Source organism: Plasmodium knowlesi, assembly GCF_000006355.2.
Source record: "Plasmodium knowlesi strain H genome assembly, chromosome: 14".
Classification (NCBI taxonomy): Eukaryota; Apicomplexa; class Aconoidasida; order Haemosporida; family Plasmodiidae; genus Plasmodium; species Plasmodium knowlesi.
Window position 1 is genome coordinate 11791 of NC_011915.2, and position 25910 is coordinate 37700.

The following is a 25910-nucleotide window of genomic DNA, read 5'->3' on the forward strand; positions in this document are numbered from 1 at the left end:
CATTAGAACAAAGGAAGGGACTAAAAAAAGGAGAAAAGAGAATAAATGAAGAATAGTAAGAAAGGGAAGAAGTAAGGGTTCAGGGTTTAAGTTTTAGGGTTTTGGGTTTAGGGTTCAGGGTTCAGGGTTCAGGGTTTAGGGTTCAGGACTGGAGTAAATATGTGATAAGAAGAAATATTGGTTTCATACCCCCTTTTTGTCCTTTTTTTTTTTTTTTTGTGTGTCATATGCACATATAATAAGGTGAGATATTCTTTTTACTTTTTATTTTTTTTGAACTTCTTTTATTATTTTTTTTTCCTGTTATATATTTTTTGTTTGTACTTTTTGTTTCGGTATAAACTCACAAACATATGTAAGACATCGTAAAAACTACATTAAATGTGCAAACACAGTTTTAAATGTGAACCAGTTAAATATGAACCAGTTAAATATGAACCAGTTAAATGTAAACCCGTTAAATGTAAACCAGTTAAAATGATAACTCTGTAAAAAAATGTATTGCACAGTCTTAAATGAAAAATTGCATAAAATGTGCGAACACAATTAAGTGCGAACTAGTTAAATGTGAAGACAATTAAATGTGAACCAGTTAAATGTGAACCAGTTAAATGGGAACCAGTTAAATGTGAACCAGTTAAATGTAAACCAGTTAAAATGATAACTCCGTAAAAAAGTGTATGCACAGTTTTATGTCGATTGTACAACGCGTATCGCGCAAACCACGCACCCCGCGCAGCAGAAAAGTGCAAACAATACGGCACATCTGTTGCTGTTCCGCGAACTGGAACGGATTTTTGCATGTACGCGCGAAGCGAAATTACGACGCATAATTTTTAGAAAAAACAAATGAAGGAAAATTAAAAAAAAAAAAAAAAAAAAAAGGAAAAAAAAAAAAGGAAAGAAAAAAAAAAAAAGTAATAATTGAAGAAAACCTAGTAGGAATACAAAAATTAATTCATAAAGACTAAAACAGACAAATGTACATGTGCGTAGAGGTGTATACTCGCACATGTACGTGCAAAACGAAAATATTGAACAAAATTTCTGCACATGTTTATAATGTGAGAGGCTTCAGAACATGCTGTGAGTACGGAATTTTTTTGGATACCATAGGTTATGTTAATGGTCAGGGTTTGCTACGCGATTCCCCCTAGGGGAGTACGGAATGTGCAAAGTGTGGTGATATCCTTGAAGACGAAGCAAACAAAAAAAAAAAAAAAAAAAAGAAAAAGAAAAGAGTGAGCAAACAACTCCTGCATCTTCCTTTTTTTCCACTTCCCTGTGGGAGTTACATACGATGATAACCTATATTCTTTCTTCCCTGCGTATTTCCTTTTGTTCTTACTTTTCTGGGTTGTCTGTTATATATAGTAGAATTCCCATCTCTGTACTCGTACGTTGATTCAGGTCCTGAAACAGTTGTTGAGTATTCTCCTGAATGCTCTGTTGCACTGTCCGTTATGTTGCCCCCCGAAAAATTCGTTGAATCGTATGTCGAGTTGTAGGACGAACTCCGTGTTGAGTCGTATGTTGAGTATAATGTTGACTGTAATGTTGAGTTCTCTGTTGAACTATCCATAAATGTGTTTAAATCTGGTTGGTCAAACCTTCTCCCCCTGTTAGTGGAATTATTTTTAGGGGAAAATATGGAAGTGTACTGAATTTAGAGGGGGAGGAAAGAAAAGGATAAATGTAAGGGGTAGGAAGATTGGGGGGGAGGGGTACATATTTGAGATTATTCTGTATACATTGGACATGTATTCTACCAACAAGAATTTAATATATTTTTCCCCCCCCCCCCCCTTTACATATTTATAACGAATATGTGTTATTCAATATTATGTGTACCTTGTAAAGAAGGAATGCGATTGTAGGTAGTCCTACAAGAGGAATTACTGAGGATATAATGGTGGTGGTAGGAATGGTGGTAGTGGTGTTGTTGTTTTCCGGGGAAGTGGTACCATTAAGGGAAGATACTGTATTTCCGTGATCACTATATCCATCCCCACGATCAGGACCAGCCCTGGATAAAAATTCCCCCTGTCCCCCTGGCCCTCTTACTACTGTTCCTGATGCAGCTGACTCTTCACCCATTTGGGAACTATTCGAATCCTCCCGCACTTCTGCACTTGTATCACCTAGTAAGTGTAAAAAAGGAATAAAGAAAAGGCGATTCTCATGTATAAAGCAATATTCATTTCCGATTTTTTGAGTGTACCAGAGCGCGGGGGGGTACATGCTTCCCCTTTAGACGTTATCCACTCCCCTGTTCCCTGGTACACTAAATATTTTTGGATTATATATATTTATTACCTTCGGCAGAATTGGACAATTCTGTTCGTTCCTGCGGAGTGGTCTCCCCAGTTACTGATCCCTGTAATTTGCTTGTTACTTTTGATGAGAGTTCATTCAATTTCTCCCCTTGTAAACTCCCTTGAGTATTCCACATTCCATTCCATGCGGTACAGTATGGGTCCCTCTGCTTGTCCCGACGTTGACATGTACTCTGCGTACTGATATGGGTAGCAGAAACTCCCTCCAGGTACTTCTTGTATTCCTTCAAGCATGGTTCACTCGATGTCTCTATTTTTGTGTCCAGTGACTTATAGTCTTCTTTAAAATCGTACTGCCTCTTCAAGTTATAGAATTCTTCTTTTTTCACCTTTGGCCACTCCGTGCATTCGTTTATTTTTATCCATTGCTGCAGTTTATGGTAAATTGTTCCCATAGCAACTTTCAGAACAGATATATCATTATTCGGTGTGTTCAGAATTAAATTCCCGAGCCAATAATAAAAGAGGTTACAATACTTAGATCTATCATTTTCGGTTTTCCTATTTACATAACACCAGGCATTCATCATTTTCTGAACTTCACTGTCCGATATCCTATATTCCTGCATTGCAGCCTGTAATTCGCTTTTCCTGGAGGCATAGCAACCATGACAACTGCCCCCGTTCGTCCCTGCATCCTCAAGTTCTTTATATCGGGATTTTACACTCCATTTTTCCCAACATTTATCCTACGGGAAGTAGTGGATATGGGGAGTATGTTTCTTTTCCATGGTTGTACACATACATACCTTTGATATATTGTATATGTAGCATAATTCTCTTTATATTTTATTTCTCAACTTACCACTTCTGACATCTTTTCTTTAATTATCCCCCTTTTTTTTTTTTTTTTTTCCTTTTGTCACGTTCTCTTTTTCTGTTAAAAAATCATGTAACATATTCATACATACCTATCCCTGCTGTATTTATTCATTTAGATACATATTTCTCTTTATGCATTCCTCCAGAATATGACTTACCCTAAACCCGAATTACTGGAATTTACATATTATTCATATGCTCGCTCCCTCACATGTCATTTAGATGTTACTTATGTATGAAGTATATGTGTAAAGTGTATAGGTGCATTATTATTATAAGTTCCCTCACATGTCATTTAGATGTTACTTATGTATGAAGTATATGTGTAAAGTGTACAGGTGCACAAAGTATGGGAACATGTTAATTACACATATATGACATATTTCTGTGGAAGAACATTAATTCATTGAATATACGCATAGGATGCGCGAAGACGCAAGGGAAAAGAACGATGGGGTGGTAGGTTCCGGATCTTATATTTTAGGGGGGCTTCAGAGAAGCGCCGAACATTCGGTGCGCTTACAATATAATTATTCTATTCTTATATATAAAGCGTCCATTATATATGGACGTGCACTGAAAAGTCCATTAAAAGGTCCATTAAAATTTTCTTTGCATAATTGCGGATTCACTCCGTCCAGATTCTCTTTTTTTTTTTTTTTTTTTGCACTTGTGTGTGTTCGCAACAGATTAAATGCTCTAGTTCAACCGTGTAAAATACGGTGCGCTTACAATATGCTTATTCTATTCTTATATATAAAGCGTCCATTATATTTGGACGTGCACTAAAAAGTCCATTAAAATTTTCTTTGCATAATTGCGGATTCATTCCGTCCAGACACTCTTTTTTTTTTCTTTTTTCCATTTGTGTGTGTTCGCAACAGATTAAATGCTCTAGTTCAACCGCGTAAAATACGGTGCCCTTACCATATGGTTATTCTATTCTTATATATAAAGCGTCCATTATATTAGGATGTGCACTAAGAAGTCCATTAAAATTTTCTTTGCATAATTGCGGATTCATTCCGTCCAGACACTCTTTTTTTTTTCTTTTTTCCATTTGTGTGTGTTCGCAACAGATTAAATGCTATAGTTCAACAGTGTAAAATACGGTGCCCTTACCATATGGTTATTCTATTCTTATATATAAAGCGTCCATTATATTTGGGCGTGCACTAAAAAGTCCATTAAAAGGTCCATTAATAATTTCTTCGCATAATTGCGGATTCACACCGTCCAGTCTCTCTCTCTCTCTTTTTTTTCCATTAGTGTGTGTTCGCAAATAAAATATATATACTTAAATGTAATTTTTTCATTGCTTTCCTTTTAACCCTAAGATTGTGCACTCAATTTTGTTCTTTTTTATCTTTTTCCCTCTCGGTTTTTTTTTTGAGCACATTTTTACTAGGAATCCATATAATGCTGTTTCTGTTCTTTTTTTTTCCTTTTTTTTTTTTTTTTTTTTTTTTCTTATTTTAAAATTTTTTTTTCTTCTTCTTTCCTTTTTACTCTAAGATTATGTACGAACATTTGTTCATTCTTTCTTGGTTCTTTTTAAATAAGCACATTTTTTTTAAGGTTACATATAATTCTGATCCTGCATCCTTTCTTTTTTTTTTTTTTTTTCTTCAACATGTATTATTCAAATTATTAAAATGGTATTTTTTTTTTTTTTTCGTTATTTTAATTTAATTTACTTTTGTTGAAATTACGTACAATTCTGATCTTGTTTCCATTGTTTTCATTCCCTTTTAACGAAAAGGCTTATGGGTGATTCATAAGCCCTAACAGGAGCCTATTGAAGCATGTGTATAACAATATGCTATCAAACGGTTTCCCGCATATAATAATACAACTAACCGGTACATGTGATCGATCCGCTTAAATTTTAACGAACGCTTCTAAAGCTGGTATAATATTATATATAAAAAGATAAAGGGGTGAGGGGTGTAAATATTTTTTTCTCCCTCAATTTAAAGAACTATTCTTATAGTCTCCTTCTTCTGATAATCACAAAGTGCGAAAAAAAAAGGAACAAATCAACTATTAAGGCAATTACATCCAAAAAAAAATTATGTGTACATACGTGTTGGCACAAACAACTTTATCGAATTATACATACACTTTACATTAAGAAGGTTCTCCAAAGAATGTTCCCCCCCCCCTCCCCCCTAAAAAAAAAATTATGTGCACAAATGGATTATGGGTTTGGTTTAGGGTTCGGAGCATAGGAGTAAGATTTTTGACATTAAGGACTGCGAACTTCTAGTTTTAGGAGTAGCAATTATGACATGCATTTTAATTCGGCCAGGGAAATTATGAGAAAGGAATTCCTCCAATGGGGGAAATAACTTGACGTAGAATAGGGGCATGGGGAAAGATGGAGCAAAGGGAAGTTTTGTGTGGTGATCTGCAAGCGGTCACTAATTTAGGATCAATGAAGAAATGAAGGAAGGTTTTAAAGGGGGAAAAAGGAAAATATGAAAAGAATAGAGAGAAAAAAAAAAAGGCGGGAGGGGGAGAGGTTCTATTGTTCTTTTAAATTTTTCCTATATATGCGTTACTGTGCAGGAATTTTTATTTGAATATCATGCAGTTACACTATTTACACAAGTGGAGTATATTCAGTAGATCCCGTACTTGTGTTATGCTCATGCATATTTTGCGCTCATTCATACTTAGTAGAATAATACTCCTTATATAAATTAGTTCATGAATTATTATTAACTCCTATTTGCATGCTCTCCTTGTAGTTCTGTATTTCATGATGGAAATGTTCTATATATATGTGTCAACAATATCCTATCGTCCTTTATATTCAAATATTTATTCTAAATTCTAAACCGCTAACACCTTAGAACTTTTTCTAAACCCGCATTGTTACCACGTAGAGGGACTTTTATCATTTCCACATATATAAATTGTAATTCCCCCCCCCTTTTTTTTTTTTTTTTTTTGTGTATTACTGCTTCTACTATATTGTACCAAAATTAAAACAATAAAATGCTGGTGCATTCTTATAATGTTCGAAATTTTGCATATGTATAATATATTTTCCCCATGTATTCCTGCATTAGGAGAGTGCGATATTGTAGAAAAATACCTAAATACTACCCTTTTTTGGGAAATAACTAACCGACCCCTTTTTATTCTTTCAAAAATAATATAATATATATAGAAAACATTCACCTATTATTCTGTATTATGACACTTTTTTATATGTACACTATTATGCGCATTTTTAATTACCTCATTTGAGATATATTTACAAAACCATAGAACACGATACACAGTACGTTGCATATACACAAAGGATTTCATGAACGTATATTCCTTATTACGATAAGAGCAGAATAGAAAAAAATTAAAAGAAAAAAGAAGAAGAAATGAAATAATTGTATAATCTACACAAATATAAAAAAAAAAAGAATATATCATATTTTCCGAACTTTATTACGATAAAAAAAGAAGGAATAAAAGGAAAGAAAAGAATTAAAAGAAAAAAGAAGAAGAACAACAACAACAAACAACAAAAATGATATCTCTTAGCAAACTTCCTCTATTCATCTTTGTTGTATACTCCTGGCAATGTTCCGGCAACTATGTAAGATATGAACTGGGAAAATTTAAAATTTTGAGTATTTGCTATCATTCATCGCTATGATCCATAGGGGAAGCGTAAAAAAGGAAAAGGGGGAAGGGGGGTAAGGGAACCGTTCGCCCCTTCCCCCTTTTTCCCTTTTCTTTTCTTTTCTTACATATTTTTTCATTTTCTATTGTTATGCCTTTATGATGTTTTTTGTTTTTTTTTTTTTAGGTGAGTGCACTAAGCACATTAGCTGATAGCACGTCCATGGAAAGTCTATTTACCAAAGTGCAGAAGACCAAATTTGATAAGAATGGGAACGCTGACAAATTAACCAATTATGACAATTCCATGGAAAGTCTATTTGACCGTTCCATGGAAAGTCTCTTTCCCGAAAGGAGAGATGTTCATGGTGATTATGAAGATACTATAACCACAGACACTTACTCACAAAAAGGTGGATACGTCGACAAACATAACTACAATTCCGGCGAAGATTTCTACCATGTAATGTACAAAAATAATGGACATGGACAGACAAAGGCAAAGGCCAAAACAGGAGTACATTTACCCATGTTCGATGAATATCCCACAGAAGAACATAAATATTATAACAATTCTAACAATTTCCACAGGGGAAATACTACGAAAGCTAAAATACACAAAGGTATATCATTTATATGCAACTTCTTGGACAAAATCGATGCCAAGTTCGAATCCGAAATGAAACGTTATTTGGACATTGAGGAGGAAGAAAAACACAAATATTCCATTAGAAAATTAAAGGGGACAGGAAAATTATCTCGTTTTTTCAGCAAGTACAGAGTGTTTGCTCCTCTTGGTGTGCTTGGAATAGTTTCCCTGTTAATTTTAACATCCCTTCTAAAAATGGAATTCCTCACCAAAACGTTCCCATTTGCCATTTTAGCTTCGTCCAGCGCGTCATTTTCCCTTTCCGTACTCTTTGTTATATCTTTTATACTGCTCACTCTGGCCGCAGCTGTGGTATTCAGTGGATATGGCCTTCTGTTATTTTACTACATACGCAAATTGAACAAAATGGGACGCTCCAGAAAATATATAAAAAAATTAAGTGCCATGAGGAATAAGGACGACGAATGAACAAATTAAGAATATCTTGTACGACATTCCTAAAGGAAATGTTAATTAGAACTTCCTCATAATGGTGTAAAGGAAAATATACATTTATATAGGCGTGTCCTTCCATTTTTTTCTTTTTTTTTTTTTTTCTTTCATATTTCCCGAATTATGTCATTCCCTGCTCCTTGTGGTATAAATATTCTTCCTTCCTTTTTTCATACATAAATTTTTTTTTTTTTTCCACTTCGTTATGTCTCTACTTTTATTTTATATATTTATTCATGTCAAGTTAAATTAGTTTGATTTTTTCCGGATATTACACACAACCCGAATTAACCCCCAATTTGTTAAGAAACTATCGACGTACAGCATGCGATGCCCACCTCCATTTGGTGTGTTCGCAAGAAATCCATCACCCCACTGTGAAAGCGCGGCCTATTTTTCAACTTATCGCACAAATGGCGCAAACAAAAAGGAAAGAAGGAAAAAAAATAATAATGTTCTTAAAAAAAAAAAAGAAGAATTTTTTTTTTTTTTTTTCTATAAACAGAAAGGTGTCCTTTCACCCCAAAAAAAAAAAAAAATTTTTTTGCAAACAAAATAAAAAATAAAGGTGGAAAAAAGAATCCTTTTTTTTTTCTTCTTTTTTTTTTTTTTTAAAGAAAATATAAAAAGGAAAAAAAGGAAAAAGGAAAAAAAAAAATGATGCCCTAATAATAAATTTGTCAAAAAAAAAAAAAGAATTGCTGTAAAAGGAAAAAAATATATATCGTGATTTAATAATAAATTTGTCACAAAGAAAAAAATTGCTGTCAAAGAAAAAAAAAAAAAAAAAAGGTATTATAGACAATAGAACACTGAAAGAAAAGAAATTCTTTGACCATATGAATTTATTCAATTAAAAACATTTGCGCAAAAATAAGATTGCTCACGAAACAAAAAAAAAAAAAAAAGGAATAAAATTTAAAGGCTTTGCATAGAAGGTAAAAAAAATATATAAAGACATTTCCTTTCAATTTTTCCATTACATATTCGTATTTTCCCATACTATATAATATGCTCGCACAAGGTAGGGGTTCATTCTCGAAAGCGTTGCGATATACATCAACATAAAAAGCATATTACGTAAGCATGGTTGCATTCCAATATTCGCCGGAATGAGTGCTTATAATGTACACCTCCCTTAATTTCTATAAATAATAACCACACAGATGCTATTCCCCCGTTTTCATATTTTTCCATGGGGCCACATAATTGGCAATTCCAAAATGTGTCTTTTACACATTGTTTACTAATTCAAGAGCACACCTGAGTATATTCCAACGTGTGAATAGTTATTGGATATTAAAATAAAATTTAAATGAATTTAAATTCATTTAAATTAATTTAAATCAATTTAATTATAGAGATCATTAAAGTTTACGCTTATTAGCAATAAAACTACTTAAAATTATATATTGACAAGGAAAATTTTTCGAAAAAGCAAAGGACGACGAAAATGGAAACGAAAACAATGAAAACAAATGCAACTACATATAATACACAGGGAGAAAATAATTTATTCAATGTAGTTAGCACTGTGTGTGCGCTATTTAACTGAAAAAAAATGTTTTTAAATTGTTACACATATATTTGCGACTAAAAGGAAAATGATGTTTTGCGCAAATATATATATGTTATATAAATATTGTCACTAAAAAAAAAGGAGAATGATAAGCTAATATATGACACGTGTACTTATTAATAACAAATATATAATATTAATAAGAGGAAATCAAATTATTATTATGTGGCTATATATTCTTTTTACAAAACAATGCAAAATAACAAATGTGAGAAATTATAAAAAAATAAAAAATAAATAAATAAACAATAAATAAATGTTAAATATATCATAACCTATTACATTAATATTTTTACGGAAACAGCAGAAGTTAGGATATACATTTTGCACGTTATTTATTTATCCATTTCAGATAGAAATTTCCTAAACCACTTTCTCCTTCTCCTTTGCCTGGACATCTTAAAATCATTATATTTTCTCTTTAATTTTTTTATAAACTTTTTTCTATATCTATGAAACCATTCCATCTTGCCTCTTTCATCTAGGTATAAGAATAAAATATAAATAAGGACTAGAATTCCAACAGCTATGAATGATGGGAATAATCCTTGCAATACACCGTATAATGTACCGTATGAAGAAGCTACAGCAGCACCCTCAAATGTGGATTCAACAACGACCCCTGCCGCAGTTACTGTACTATTCAATGCGCATGTCGCAGCATTAAGTGCAGTAGTTGAAAGCACACTCAAAAATGAACTTACCCACGACGACATTGTACTTGCTGCACCCGCTGTTGCACCTGTTGCTGCACCCGCTGCTGCCCCCACTGCTGCACCTGCTGCCTCCATTGCACATTTCCCAGTTGTAGCTGCCATTTCAGGTACACTCTGTGCAACGTTACTTACAGTTGTTCTAACACCTAAAGCTGCAGAATCTAATACAACATCTATGGGCGCTACGTGAATGTATCCTATTGTAAATCCTATTATAGCTCCTATAGCAAGGGTTGGTACTATTCCATAAATAGCCAATTTTCGTAAAAGTCGAATTCTTCTTTTTCTTTTACTAGGTTTCGTTAAAGGATTCGCAAGAATACTTTCAAAAATAGCCTCTTGTGTTTGTGGACATAAAGGATCTTTCACATTAACATCAATTACACGGGACCCAGGTAATTCTTCTAATACTTCCAACTCCTTCTTTGGGACAATATTTTTCATAATTGCTTTAATCATCCATTTTTTTTTCTTTATTACTGGTTTCCCTTTTTTCTCTTTTTTCTGTAAATGAACATCTACAATGAACTTTTTCCTGCTTGCAACTTTTTCTTTTCCTATTCTTTCATCTTCATTTTTAGAAGCAAGGATGTCGTCCATGAGTTCACCTTTTTTAGTTTTCTCACACATATGTGTGCTTATAATAGTGGTTTTTTTTTCTTTTTTTATATTCGTTATTATTTCATCACTTTTCCTTTTTTCACTCATATGTATTTCTATAGTCCATTGTTTTTTTTTTGTGATTTGTTCTATTTTGTTTTTGTCCCCTTTATCTGCTACATCCTTTTTTGGTAATGGATCTTTTGGGGGAATGTTTACATGCACCTTTTCTGCTACATCTTTTTTTGGTAATGGATCTTTTGGAGCGATGTTTACATGCACCTTTTCTGCCACATCTTTTTTTGGTAATGGATCTTTTGGAGCGATGTTTACATGTACCTTTTCTGCCACATCCTTTTTTGGTAATGGATCTTTTGGAGCGATGTTTACATGTACCTTTTCTGCTACATCCTTTTTTGGTAATGGATCTTTTAAAGGTATGTTTACATATACCTTTTCTGCCACATCTTTTTTTGGTAATGGATCTTTTGGAGGGATGTTTACATGCACCTTTTCTGCCACATCTTTTTTTGGTAATGGATCTTTTGGAGCGATGTTTACATGTACCTTTTCTGCCACATCCTTTTTTGGTAATGGATCTTTTGGAGCGATGTTTACATGTACCTTTTCTGCTACATCTTTTTTTGGTAATGGATCTTTTGGAGCGATGTTTACATGTACCTTTTCTGCCACATCCTTTTTTGGTAATGGATCTTTTGGAGCGATGTTTACATGTACCTTTTCTGCTACATCCTTTTTTGGTAATGGATCTTTTGGAGGGATGTTTACATGTACCTTTTCTGCTACATCCTTTTTTGGTAATGGATCTTTTGGGGGAATGTTTACATGCACCTTTTCTGCTACATCCTTTTTTGGTAATGGATCTTTTGGGGGAATGTTTACATGTACCTTTTCTGCTACATCCTTTTTTGGTAATGGATCTTTTAAAGGTATGTTTACATGTACCTTTTCTGCCACATCTTTTTTTGGTAATGGATCTTTTGGAGGGATGTTTACATGCACCTTTTCTGCCACATCCTTTTTTGGTAATGGATCTTTTGGATGGATGTTTACATGTACCTTTTCTAGCCCATCCTTTTTTGGTAATTGGTCTTTTGGAGCGATGTTTACATGTACCTTTTCTGCTACATCCTTTTCTGGTAATTGGTCTTTTGGTGTGATTTCCAATTTTATGGGGATTTTCTTTATTAACTCATTTCTTTGTAATATTTCCCTTCTGTCTATAGATGGATTATCATCTATTGGGCCGTTATATTGGGGCAGAAAAATAGTATTGTCCCTTTTCAATATATTTGTCCGTACCAAATCAGCTTGACTCAGAAATTTTTTTTTTAAAAGTTCATTCTTTTTTATCAAATCCGATTTTTGCGATATATTTTTTCTATAGATGGAATCTTTCCTTCTGTTCCTGCGCGAACGATCTTCCGCCAGAGATAAATTTTCTCTCCTTTTCAAATTGGCCCTTCTAACAAAAGGATCTCCGTTGAACGATTCTGTTCTGTGCAATTCGTTACGATTTTTAAAGGAATGTACATTTTGCAAGAAGTGATGATCCGGGTACCGCTCATCCACATGGATTGTCGAATCAAAACGTTGTGAAAAATAATACGCATCTATTTCACGAGGAACCCCGCGAACCTTGTGATCATCATGATCATCTGTTTTCTGTGATTTTACATTATTATTGGTGTAAGAAATATTATATAATATATCCACAAGCAACACTTTTAATTCATGTAATTGAGGTTCGGTTATGGGTTTGTCACTTAACAAAACTCCTTTTAATTCTTTTAATTTTGATTCTTCCATTAATTTTTTCGATATTATAAATCTTCCAAATATATTTAATAGAGGCAAATACGCTAATCTATTACTAAACTTATTTTTATTCAATATCTTTAAAATGTATTCAGTGTTTAATTCATTTCCTAGTAAAATGTCCTCTAATTCCTTTAACATTAATTCTCTTATAGATGGATTGCTTAGAAAATTTTCCTTCAACACTTTCCAAACATTCCTTTTTTTTTTTGTTTTTCCTATTAGTTCACTATCTGATAAGACTTTTTTCACTTCATTTAATTTGGATTCTGTTATTAATTTTTTATCTAACAGAACTTGTTCTAAGTTTTTTAACTTGGTTTCAATTACTTGTGGCCTTATTAATAATGTTTCTTTTAGTTCATTCAATATGGAAGGTACTGGATTTTCTCCTCCCTTTGATGTGTCCACAGGGGGTGCTGCTGGTGTTGTTGACCGTTGTGCTGCTTGTTTTTGTGGTGGTGATCGTACTGCTTGTTGTGGTGGTTGTTGTAGTAGTTGTGGTGGTGATCCTACTGCTTGTTTTGGAGGTTTTGACGATGGTGATGCTGTTGACCGTTGTTGTGGTTGTTCTGGTTGTTCTGGTGGTTTATTTTCCTCGACGTTATTTGTTCTGACATCTTCTTTTATACTGTTCCCACTGTACGAGTATATATTCCGTAATTTGGTAAGGTTGTCCAATTCATTCGACACAACTCTGTTAACATCTCCATTGGGGGCCAGCGTACCTTTTACAGAATTTTGCTCATAAATGTACTTTGGGCCGCCATACCTCTGAGTACCGTATTGCAGAACACCGTTCTGTTGTTCAACTTTTGTGGAATAGGATAGGTTCTTATTCTGCGAAGGAGACGATATACGTTCCTTCCAAGTTTGTCCACATTTGTTTGTCAAAACATCTTGATTTATTCTATGGTCGGAACATATAGGGGAAGAGGTACTCTACAGAAAAAAGGTAGGAAATAGTAAACAGTTTTTATAGTATATAGGCAAATATACCCATTTTAGGCATGAACGAAATGATGCCTATATATGTAGAAAGTGCACAGACAGAATATATACATATATATATACATATATTTACGTATATGTATATGTATATATGTACAATCTTCTATATACGCCTCTCCCTCATTTTTATTCTTACCTCATAAAGATTTAGTACTACACATAATAATAGTGTACATAGGAAAAACTTGGAAAAAAGCAAATGGGACATATTTGCCCCTCCCTTATTATTCTTTTTTTTTTAGTATATGTGCGATTTGTTCACGTAGTCATCCTTTTTATAAGTATCTATCGCTGTTGTTTTGAACTAATGTAGTAACATATTTAATAAGTACTTTTTTAAATAGTATTTGGACACTCCCCCATGTTTCATAGACTTCATATTTATGGAATATTCAAAAGTTTCCTTTGAAAAAGGTCCATATTTTCATCGGCGTAAACACTATTCTGCAGAACCGCCCTCTCCCCCTATTTTTCTTTTTTTTTTTTTTCACGTGTACAATGCATATATATATGTAGAACAGGTGTGAAAATGTATAGTTTGTACTCCTTTCTATATATATATATATATATATATATATTATTCATTCGTCCTTCATAAAGATGGCGTAATAATTATAATATATACAATGGAAGCAGAACTTTCATCCCCTCCCCCCCTTTCAAATTATATTTTATACCTTTCGGTCAAATACCATACTTTACACATATATATATGTATACATTTAAAAATTTAATTATATATATGAAAAAAAAAGAAAACAATGATCAAATATATAAAAAAAAAGGGGGGGGAAGAAAACTTTTTACTAAGAGACCCAAGTGGATGTTATGAACATAAAATTAAATAATTTATTAATCATCCATCGTGTAATACAGGAGGCACTCGCAAGCTTCAAATCTTATGAGCACTTCCAATTTTATTTTAATTTTTTTTTTTTTTTTACCTTCTTCGAACAATTATATTATATATATGTCGTGGCTGCGGTGTATTGAATAAAAAAAAAAAAAAAAAAAAAAGGTTAAAAAAAAAAATGAATTAAAATAATTTCAGCTAAATCACAGCTGAGCCCCGCTGTGCAAATAATATTTGTAAGGTTCGAATATTTACGGAGCACCATTCCTATGGATGGAAAAATTCACATATATAGCCGAAGCTTCTAAACCATTAAATGAGTCTCCTTTTATTTCCTTTTTTTTTTTTTTTTTTGTTTAAACGTAAAAATTTAATATTATAATATTATAATATATTAGAATTTTTCATTTTCTCCCTTATTTTTAATTATAGAAGTAGTTAAAAAAAATATATAGAGCGGGGGCGGTAAGGACCTACTTAACGTAAGTAGAAAGTCTTTTCTCTATGATTGCGTTATTCATTTTTTTTTTTATTTTTTTTATTAGCGGTAATTTTTGTTTTCCCTGTATAATTAATTACTCCTTATACTTGCATTATTCACATGAGAGAAAAGCATAGATATGAGAAAAATAGGGTGTACATATACTTTCTTCCTGCATAAAAATAAAAGGTGCGTTTTTTTAGAGATATCACATAAGCATTCATTCCTATGTCAAAATATGCGCAAATATATTGTAAAAGGGGGCGGCAACAATATGCAGATATTACTATAGCGTATATATTATAGATTAAGAAATAGTTCAGGTTCTATTTATGGTTTTCCCTTCAAAAGAAACCTTCTGCCTTCTTACGCCTTTAACTGTTTTGTCCCCTATATATATATATATATATATATATATATATATATATATATATATATATATATTTTTAAAGGAATACATATATTTTGTTCGTTCCCTCCTTAAGCATTTACCATATGGTTCATAACGAAAACCTACCTCCACTCTGTTCCGACATTTAGGTCAGTTTTCGCCTATGTAGGGAAAAGTTCACTCCAAATGTTTCAAATGATTCAGTTTACTTATAAAGGCATATAAATGAACTTTTAAATCATGTATTGCCCCCCCTCCTTCCTTCCATCCTTTGATATTATTAACCAAGGATAAATCATTCAAATAATAACAAACATATAATACGTAACCCATAATGTTTGTTAGAAGAAAATAACAACATGGGGCAAGTAGAATATCCTACTGAGTGCATACATATAAAATAAATTCCAAAGTACGATTATAAAATAGAACGATATAAATTTCCCAGTATGCAATGTATAAAAGAGATTTTGACCCTGTAAAACATTTCCACGCAAGTATGATTTCCGAAGCACGAATAATAAATGTCAATTTCTGCTGTATATGTGCAATTGATGGTTTAGGGTTGAGTTTTTCATATATAAATTCGGGGTTTACATATCCTATCTATTTCGTGCGCGCTCAGGAAAAGTTCAATCTATGTAACAAATATATACCTAATTACATGGGCGCAGAAGGGAAGGCACCGTGTAGCCCCATTTAGTTTGGAGTTAATGAGAACAGCTACCACTTGAAATATTAGGGTTATCCCCTTAGTTAGACCAATCATGATATAATAAGCGGAATTCTCTATTCTCCCAATGCGCTAATATTAATGGGATATACTCCCAAATGTTCGAGCATGTACCCTGTTTTTACTAGCACTGGTACTTTTATTCTTCTCCTCAAAATAATTTCTTCCCTGCTCATACTTTAGGGTACGCGGCAGCTGGCACAAAACTTCAAACCAAATCCAAGTCTTAGTCAATTCCACTAGGTACCCACAGGCATAGTATCGTCCACTAGACATATAAGACTATGATGTTATTCCTCATGCTCCAGAAATTCAATGCTATTTCTGGATTTAGTATCCACGTATAATCATATATCTCATGAACACAGTTCTCCCCCTCCAGATTTATTAATCTAAGTTCTGAATTCTTCTCCAACTTCAACATTAAATAATATAGCACAGTTGGAATTTAAATTATTATTTAAACAAAATATATTGCTCCCCCTTGCAACCGCCATTAATAAATGTTCAGCAATACATTCCTAGTAAACTCCTTTTGTATGAGCACTTTATGAAAATTAAAAATATTGTTCTGAATAAATGAACCTATAGATATGAATTCAGTTAATAACAGGAAATAGTGTTATATTACTACATATTTTCATTAAAAAGAATAGGATAATGAGAAGTATAAATGTATTGTTCATCTATAGAACTCAGCACATATTACTGAAATTGAGTGCAATGTAAATCACCGCCGCACAAAGAAGTACTAATTATCTATTAGGAAAATAGGAATAATAGAATGAAATATATCTTCGAGGAGTAAAAATTCATCGTCCCCCTCGGACTAAACAAATATGTGAATTGTACATATTTAAATTTATTTTATTAAACATATACTCCTAATACAAATTTAATCTGATAACCTATTTCTTTCCCTCATGGAGAAGAATACACTTTTACGTTATCAATGGATCATTAGTAAATGAATTGTACATATAAATTTAAAGGTGTTATATGTACACAACGGGAAGACGTGAATTCGCACATTAATATGATTGTGCACTTGACTGGAAAAAAAAAATCATAAAATACAGTAACTGAATCTATTAAACTCATATAAAACTGCTGCTTTAAATCTAAAATATATGAATGGATTCATATTTACTGTATGATTTTGGCATTCTTTCAAATATTACGGTTACCATTTAGGCCAAAATATATGATGCCAGAAAACACAAAATTCCCGGAAACTCAATTTATCCAATCCAGCTTCTAAACTGTGATATTTTACCACTTCTGTCATGGCATAAATGAGCACACATAAAATTATTGATATTAGTATTATGAAAAAAATACCATGTATCCCATATAGGGCTGTAGCTATGACAGTTCCTGTGTTGCCGACGATTAGAACAAAAATTGGCAATATTGTTCCAATTAATGGGAGTAAACAAATTAAAATAGCTCGTTTACCCCATTTTCTAATTGTACGTTCTTTTAGTTTTGTCTTGAAGCTACTAATCCCTGCTCGTTCTTCACCCGTTCTATCGATCAGATCAAATATTTTTTTTTTACAATAGTAACGTAGTCTCCTTAGGCCTTTGCTGTTAGCATATTTACGCTTAAGTCGTGCTTTATAAATATCCAAATGAATTGCACAACTCTTTTGCAACATATCATATAATGTGAGACCATTGCCATGAGCTCTTATTGTTCCATTTTGCCCATATGTTAATATTTCACTATCCCTATATTTTAATAAAGAATCCTGAAGTTCACTATGATATAATTCCGTTCATAAATCTTGTTCTGACAATAACCTATATTCTGCAATATTCAAGGATTTCTTGCCAGTACAAGTATAATTCAATCCCTCGTTAAATGAAACCTGAGTGGAAAAATAATATATAAAGACAACTATGTTTATGCGGAACAAAGAAAAATATTCTTCGTAAGAAAAGGATATTCTGTATAAAATGAATAGAAAATTCCTTTAATACCTGATAATCGTATTTATGTTATATCCAAATGAAAAAAGCGAACGTAACATATTTAATAATAAGGTGTGTGTTGATACTCCTCTTCATGTTAGAGCACTATATAGTATTTGGTAAATTTTGTTAGATGTGTATACAGATTCTGTCACACAGAGGATTATATAATTAAGAACATCTTATAAAATTTCCTATTTCTTCATATTCCATTTTAAAAATTATAAAACACAGTTTTACAGCTAATTGGTACTAACGCATGTTTAGAATAAGTCTAAATATTCTTCCTCCCCACATTGTTCATGCAATGTCATTTTAAGAAGTAAAAATTAATTATATTCTTAAAATAAAAATAAACGAAATCTTATATATGGAATATTAAAATTAATCATTGAATAAAATATTATGCAAATAAATTCTGTTCTCTTATATCATTCATAATAAAATATATTTATAATTATTATTATTTTGAAATTTTCTAAAGCATTTAAAATCTAACACAGATTTAATTTTATGCATAATGTAATTAGGAAGGTTACGGTAAAGAAGTATCAAATTGCACGTACGAGTAAAAATTTTCTTCTTCTTGAATAATTCACCTTACGCAACATTAGTATTCGTTAAGCAAAATGTAATTTTTATAGCGGGCCCCATTATAATTGCGCGAAGCTCGAGGGGAGTTTGTTTAAGAGAAAAATGATTTTATTGAATAAATTGTATTATATTCTTAAAAATACATATATATACTAATTTCCAGCACATAAGTGTAAAGCTGTGAATGCCCCCTATACAACAAGTGCGGAATATTTACTGTAAAAATATTATTATGTATTCCAATAATATTATAGTTCTGTCGTAACATTCGTGGATCCATAATTTTTTTTTTTCATAAATTATTGCTTTAAGGTGAATAGAAAGAAATAGTACTGCAATACACCTACATATATAATATTTGCAGTGCACATTAAGGAAGGGGGGAAAACCCACATTGATGTGATGTACTATGTATTGTCCTCATGAAATTTCTTGAATTTTACAGTTGCAAAAGGTCGCAAATATAAAGAAAAATTTTTTAAGGAAGGCGTTGCGCCCACAAGCAAAAAAAAAGGACAGTGGATGATGAAATTCTAATTCCACAGTTTGCAAATGTTCCAAATGGAATTTTAGGGGAATACCACATAAAGGAAGGGAAAGGGGGAACAAAAAATTCGCTCGGTAATCCTAAATGTAAGGAGGATGCCTTAAATTCGCAGAGTCGCTCTTTGTGGTGTACATGTGTGAGAATGCAAACTCAGCTTAACTGTACAACTAGCAATTACATAGGCTTACATTGAACATGAAATTTTTTTTCTTCTTCTTTCCTTTTTACTCTAGGATTATGCACGAACATTTGTTCATTCTTTCTTGGTTCTTTTTAAGTAAGCACATTCTTTTTAAGGTTACATATAATTCTGCTCCTGTATCCTTTTTTTTTTTTTTTTTTTTCTTTTTCCTTCAACATGTATTATTCAAATTATTGAAATGGTATTTTTTTTTTTTTTTTTTTTTGTCAATATAAGAAAAATAGAAAGTTCAAATAAAAAAAAAAGGAAAATTCCACAATTCGCTTAAACGAATTTTTCTACTATTGGCTAAAGGACTACACATCCTACAAGCCAAAAAAAAGAAATACACTTGTATTGACTTATTACAAATACAAAAAAATTAATTCTAATTTAGATGTTTAAATAAAGACGCATAGTACAAGTAATTGTCATAGTGCTGTTAAATCATTCTTGCGAAAGCTTCATATACTTTCTCATTTACTGCAAAGGCAAAATGACAAAAATTCCATCAGCTGTACAATCACAACTTTCTTTACTTACCCAAGTAGTATTATGAATAATCCAGGGGGGATAATTGTAGCATGTGCTCAATATCTAAAGAAGAAATAAAAAGAATAATGCAGAATGATTTAACATTTCTTCTTAAATGAAATTTTGCTTTTGAAATTTGAATTACCGTCAGGCATTAGAGGGGTTCTGTGAATATCATCAGAGTATTCCACGAACTCATCAAATGTAGCTTCCTCTTCATAACTGTACGAACTAGGAAGTGTGCATTCATTATATGTAGGTACATATATGTCTATATATGTATACGTGCATGCATATAATGATTATACATTTTTACTCTCCCTAAAATTTCACACATGGAATATATAGAATTAATTGTGCATTAACAGCACTTTCTATTTTATTTTTTATTTTAATTGTTAATCTAGCTTCCACTCTAATTTTTATTCTAATTTTTATATTATTTTTTGGTTACTCATTCGAGGCAACATTCTTTGAGACAAATAGTAGCAGTATTATCAGAAACGCTCCCCCCGTGGCAAAATAAACTATGCCTGCAAAGGAGAATATTGATTACAAAAAAATTTATAACATTCCTAAAATGAATTTATTTTCAATGTACGTAACATCTTTGTCCATTGATCATCTTTTCCTGTATACCTGTGGAGCTTCCTTTTGTAAAGCACTCGTATGATGAATCTTCAAATTCCTTTTTCATGCAATTATAAAATTCATAAGAATAGAGCTCAAAATAATTCAAACAAAAATCCGATATTGAACAACATAAATTTTTACTCCTCTCCCTTGAACAAGTGCTCGATAACATTCTGTCTTCTATAGTGTTACAGTATTTTAAGGATGCCCTATTATTGCATTTGTTTACTTCAGACATAAGGATAATTTTTTCCCTTGTTGCTTTGACATCTCTGTGTTCGTATTGGTCTATATTTAATTTACGATTATTCAAATTATTATGACTATATAACTCGTTACTATTTGAATTTCTCATAAAATCCCCTTTACTCATATCTTCCGAACTCTTTATTTCAGGATTTCTGACATTATCCCTGTGATGTTCTTCTGTATCTATAGTTTGATCAGAACTTGTTTGATTTGAACTTGTTTGATCTGAACTTGTTTGGTCTGAACTTATTTGATCAGAACTTGTTTGATCAGAACTTGTTTGATTTGAACTTGTTTGATCAGAACTTGTTTGATTTGAACTTGTTTGATCAGAACTTGTTTGATCTGAACTTGTTTGATCATTCAACATGTCATTATTCATAAAATCATGCTTTTGAAAATCCTTTTCGTTTCCTCCATTTTTATTTTCTAAACCGTGAGTTGTATTATCAATAGTTTTATGTACACTTTCGTTTGATTCCAAACTTTCAGCTCCACTCAACGCAGTTGCACCCTCATTTTGCTTATTGCCAGATCGAGGAACATTACCATTATCAGTATCAGAAAGATCAGGTCGCTCAGGCTGCACTTCAGTGATGGTCGCAGTTCTCTGTTCGGCAATGTCTACATTTTTTCCATCTATTTCAGCCTGGCTTCCTTCATTCTCCTCTGTTTTAATGTGAGATTTTCCTCCTCCAGCACCAACTGATGGATCATTCAGCAGGTTCCATAAAGAACCTTGCACAGGATCACCGCCATCATCAGCATTCTCAATGGAAGTAAGACTTTCAACACGTTTATCACCAGAGGAAAGGCCATCATCGGAAGTAGCTGCACTTATTGTAGAGTTATCCCTGCCAGTGTTAACACTTCTGTGTGCAGAATCCTCCTGAACCTGCCCCTCCGCGCTACTACTTTCTACAGCCTCAGTTATCGGATTCGAACTGGTTGCCTTAAATTCCATGGATCCACTGTTTTCACTGTTATCACTGTTATCTTTGGAAGGCTCAAAAATTTTATGCTTCGTTTCCAATGGGTTTTCACTATTTTCTACAGCTGCAGATACATCCTTAACAATACCATCACCTGGGATGTTTTCCTTAACGGTAATCTCAGAAGATCCACTATATGATGTGTTCAATTTCTCCTCCCCCGTTTCTGTAATATCTGTAGCGCCCCTAGTGTCAGCACTCCTTTCAGTTACGAATTTATACGTATCAACATTTTTGGCAGCCTCATTTTCAATATTATCAGTTCCCTTTATGTTGCTTTCTGCAACTGTCTGATTTCCATTTTGACCATCCCCCTTAGCAGCTTCATCTGTGGTAGACTTATATGCCGCATCGTTAATATTCCCATGCGCCAAATCCCCTTGAACCTTCTCTGCCCCACTACTGCTCATAGGTTGAATGGTGGAATGCGATCTCTGTGTCTCTAATTTAGGAGCACTCTTTAACTTTTTCAAGTGTTCCTGAGTATTTTTGTTAGGCTCATCAGCGGCACAAAGGCATATATCAATATAGACATTATCACGTTTGTTAATTTCATTCTCAAACATCACTTCATTAAATCCATTTAATTCCTGTTTTAGTATATCATATGCTGTTGTGATATTTTCCGTCTCGATTATTTGCCCCTTTTTTACACTTGAAAATTTTGTTGACAAAACATCCCACTGTTTTTTTTTCCTTGTTATCCATTGATCATATAATTTACAGGAATCATTGCATGGAGACATCGTACATATTCTTAAATTAGTATAGTATAATTTCCTATCGCATTTTTCTTTTATTTTCCGTTGTTCTTTGGGTAATTCTGACATATAATCCATTCCCCATTCTCGAATCCATCTATATATCTGTGGTTCCACGTTTATCTGAACATCTTCTTTACAATTCCATGCAGAATACCCATTTAATTTTTTTTTAACTGATAAAATCGTTGCTTCCCAAATATATTTTTTATGATCATTCCACCATTTCTTACGATCCAGTTGGGCACTTGTACCAGTTCCAAAGATGCTGCGCAAATTATTTTCCACTACTTGGGAATACCCAATACCTTCCATATCAGTTCCCATAATTATATCTCCAAAATCCTCCAAACTCCATTTAATATCCTTACATAAGTCTTCGCTATATACGTTGTTATACTTCTTTAATAATAAATCGCCCTCCACAGCAGCATCATAAGTAAGTTTCTCTTTCAAATTTAATTTCAGAAATGTTATATCATTATGAGAATGTGTCTTTGTATTATTTACCAAATTCGTAAGTTCCTTCATACATAATTGATATCTTCGATCTGGTATACAAACATCCTTCTTAGTTGGACAGTCCCAATCTCTTGCCCCGCGTTTTCTCTTATTATTACACCTCCTCATTACATTCTTCTGAAGAAAAGTTTGATTAATAACACCACTACACATTCTTTCCTTCCGATTCATACGATAAGGATGGTCACCGCCTTTTGAGGAATTTTCAAGAAAATTCCCCTCATCCTCAGTTCCCAATTCAACAACATTATCAATGATCCCATCTGGGTGGCCACTGCCAGATATATCATAATCCAACATGACCATATTCCTTGCACCTTCCCCCTTATTAGTTTTATTATCAGTTTTATATTCTCCATTTGCTTTATCATCTATATAATTGTTGTCTGCAACATTTTGCGCCTCGTAAGTGGATTCCTTCAAAATGCGATTAATTCTTTTTCCTTTCGTTTGTTCATATTTTGTATTTAGTTCCTCTACGTTATATTTATATTTTACATTTTCCTCAATCTTCACTCTTCTGCTTCTATCAGTTCCTTGTAACCATCGTTCTATTTGATCATTGTCCATATAATGATGTCCTGTAGCTAATTTATAACCATTTTCATTTTTCACGTATTCATTTTCGCATTCTAGTAAAAGGATTCCCTTCATTCGTTCGAATAATACATTATTCGCCTAAAAGAAAAAGAAAGAGAACTGATTACACAAATCACGATTCTTAGCTTTCTTCATTTTGTGCCCCCTTCTTTTACTATAATTAAATGGTCCCCCTTTTTTTTTTTTTTTTTCTTTTTTTTTTCTTTTTTTTTCCTTCATGATAATTTATTAGTCTGATAAAAAAAATTGTCCTTCATTACCTTGTGTGACAATAATAAAACTAGGAGAAAAAATAAAGGGCGTTTTTTTTTTCCTTCCATTGTATTTAAAAATAAGTGTATACGTGTTTATATTATACAAAGCATATTAAGGGGGGTGTATGCGCAAATTACGTAGCTAGGTGTTCTACACATATAACAAAACATGTAAAAGCACAGAACAAATTTGAACGCACCGATATAAAAAGAAGACGAAAAAGAAAAATACGCAGAACTAAATTATATGAACCTACATATATAGGGTGTAAAACATCGCAAATGTTGTGACTCTGTTGTGGGTAATTCTTTATTACAATTTCTTATTGCTATTTCTAAAACCTCTTTTTTTAATTTTTTTTTTTTTTCTTTCATTAGAACAAGGTACTTTACGCGTACACATTAATGCAACACCTTTAGTACTCTTCTTTTTTTTCATTAGAACAAGGCACTTTACGCGTACACATTCATGCAACACCTATAGTACTCTTCTTTTTTTTTTTAACCATTACCAATATTTTTTTTACGTTCCCACCAATCCAACATTTCTATTTTTTCTGTTTTCATCTAATAAAAAAAAAAGTAGAAATGTGAATAGTTACCGTAGAAAAATTCCCCTTTATCTTAAACAATTAGAAATATTACTCCGTAACCATATCCTTCTGTTTACAGGTAATAAAAGAAGAAAAAAAAGATGTCAACAAATGGAAAGATTTTTTTATCCTCTTTCTTTTTTTTTCTTTTTTATCTTTCTTCTCTCATTACGCAAGTAACCTATAGTATACCCCCAAATATGTAGTAGATATAGTGTGCAGGAGAAAGGAAGAAATTTGTACCATGAGCACACAATTGGTTCACATGGTTAGGAGGCTCTTGTTTTAGATATAGTGTGCAGAGAAAGAAAAAAAAGGCTTACTCCATGAGCGCACACGTAGTATACATAACTGAGGAATTTTTGTTCTAGATATAGTTTGCAGAGAAAGGAAGAAAATTGTACGATGAGCACACAATTGGTTCACATGGTTAGGAGGCTCTTGTTTTAGATATAGTGTGCAGAGAGAAAAAAAAAAGGCTTACTCCATGAGCGCACACGTAGTGTACATAAGTGAGGAATTTTTGTTCTAGATAGGGTGTGCAAAGGAGAAAAAATATTCCAAAAATTTCAGCCCCCCTTTAATATTTATAAATTTTATTCAAATTAGATACTCGCTTAATCTATAAATATTAATAAACTGCAGATATTTAATGATATGAAAATTTTATTTATATATATTATCTATTTATAAGTGTTAGTAGCCCAAAACATATATAAAATTACTATCCAATGGTACACTTTTGTGAGCGCGTTTTTTTTTCCCCCCTATATTACAAGCAACTGCTAATAGAGTTGCTGTCGGAACAGAAAGAAGCAATATATTCTTCATAACCTTAGATCTGAAAAGTGAACAAATGTTTTTTTTTTTTTTTTTTTTTTTTTTTAATTATTTGTACTTCAATTCTTTCATTACGAATTATTGCGAATTATACGCTATTTAATGGTATCCCTCTTCTTTAGTGTTTTCAATTAATTCCGTGTTTAGCCCGTTCCTCTTTATCCTTAGGACTATTCTACCATTCATAATTCCATAGCACGGGAAATATCGCATGTACGCACATATATAAAGAAATGTAAAATGCTCTCACTAGCGAAGGTTACCTCATTATTTTCCTTTTTAATTCAGTTAAAAAAAACTGAGCTTCCAAAATGTGCAATTTCCATAATTAAGAACCAAAATAAAATAGGTAGTTTTCATTTCATTCTTGAAAAGTGGAACGTTGTGTTCGACCATCTCCTCCGTCAAAAATCACATTGTCATATAAATGAAAAAAAAAAGAAAAAAAGAATGAACAGTTATTTTAAGACTTGTTCTTATTAAAATATTATACAAACAGGTATAAATTCTCAAAAATTCAATACCATGCATAAGTTAAACA

At 32.4% G+C, this 25910-nt stretch overlaps 4 protein-coding genes and 1 pseudogene across 4 annotated transcripts, besides 1 other annotated feature; 1 reads left to right on the forward strand and 4 right to left on the reverse strand.

Annotated features, from left to right (window-relative positions):
• Window positions 1–1291: 1291 nt before the first annotated feature.
• On the reverse strand, window positions 1292–3153 carry PKNH_1400400 (KIR protein; the record flags this gene model as incomplete). The annotated part of the gene is made up of 4 exons (XM_039113616.1): window positions 1292–1660; window positions 1852–2141; window positions 2317–3025; window positions 3142–3153. 4 exons carry the CDS (start codon window positions 3151–3153, stop codon window positions 1292–1294), a joined length of 1380 nt encoding a protein of 459 aa, XP_038969989.1.
• Window positions 3154–6693: 3540 nt separating this feature from the next.
• On the forward strand, window positions 6694–7866 carry PKNH_1400500 (hypothetical protein, conserved in P.knowlesi; the record flags this gene model as incomplete). The annotated part of the gene is made up of 2 exons (XM_039113617.1): window positions 6694–6762; window positions 6976–7866. The coding sequence occupies 2 exons, from the start codon at window positions 6694–6696 to the stop codon at window positions 7864–7866; spliced, it is 960 nt and encodes a 319-aa protein (XP_038969990.1).
• A 1938-nt stretch (window positions 7867–9804) lies between these two features.
• PKNH_1400600 (conserved Plasmodium protein, unknown function) lies at window positions 9805–13843 on the reverse strand (the record flags this gene model as incomplete). Its single annotated transcript, XM_039113618.1, has 2 exons — window positions 9805–13566; window positions 13772–13843. 2 exons carry the CDS (start codon window positions 13841–13843, stop codon window positions 9805–9807), a joined length of 3834 nt encoding a protein of 1277 aa, XP_038969991.1.
• Window positions 13844–17276: 3433 nt separating this feature from the next.
• On the reverse strand, window positions 17277–18165 carry PKNH_1400700 (annotated as a pseudogene).
• Window positions 17277–18165: a sequence feature (Plasmodium exported protein, unknown function, pseudogene).
• A 1779-nt stretch (window positions 18166–19944) lies between these two features.
• PKNH_1400800 (duffy binding protein beta) lies at window positions 19945–24002 on the reverse strand (the record flags this gene model as incomplete). The annotated part of the gene is made up of 5 exons (XM_039113619.1): window positions 19945–19988; window positions 20071–20156; window positions 20380–20458; window positions 20565–23760; window positions 23943–24002. The coding sequence occupies 5 exons, from the start codon at window positions 24000–24002 to the stop codon at window positions 19945–19947; spliced, it is 3465 nt and encodes a 1154-aa protein (XP_038969992.1).
• Window positions 24003–25910: the final 1908 nt, after the last annotated feature.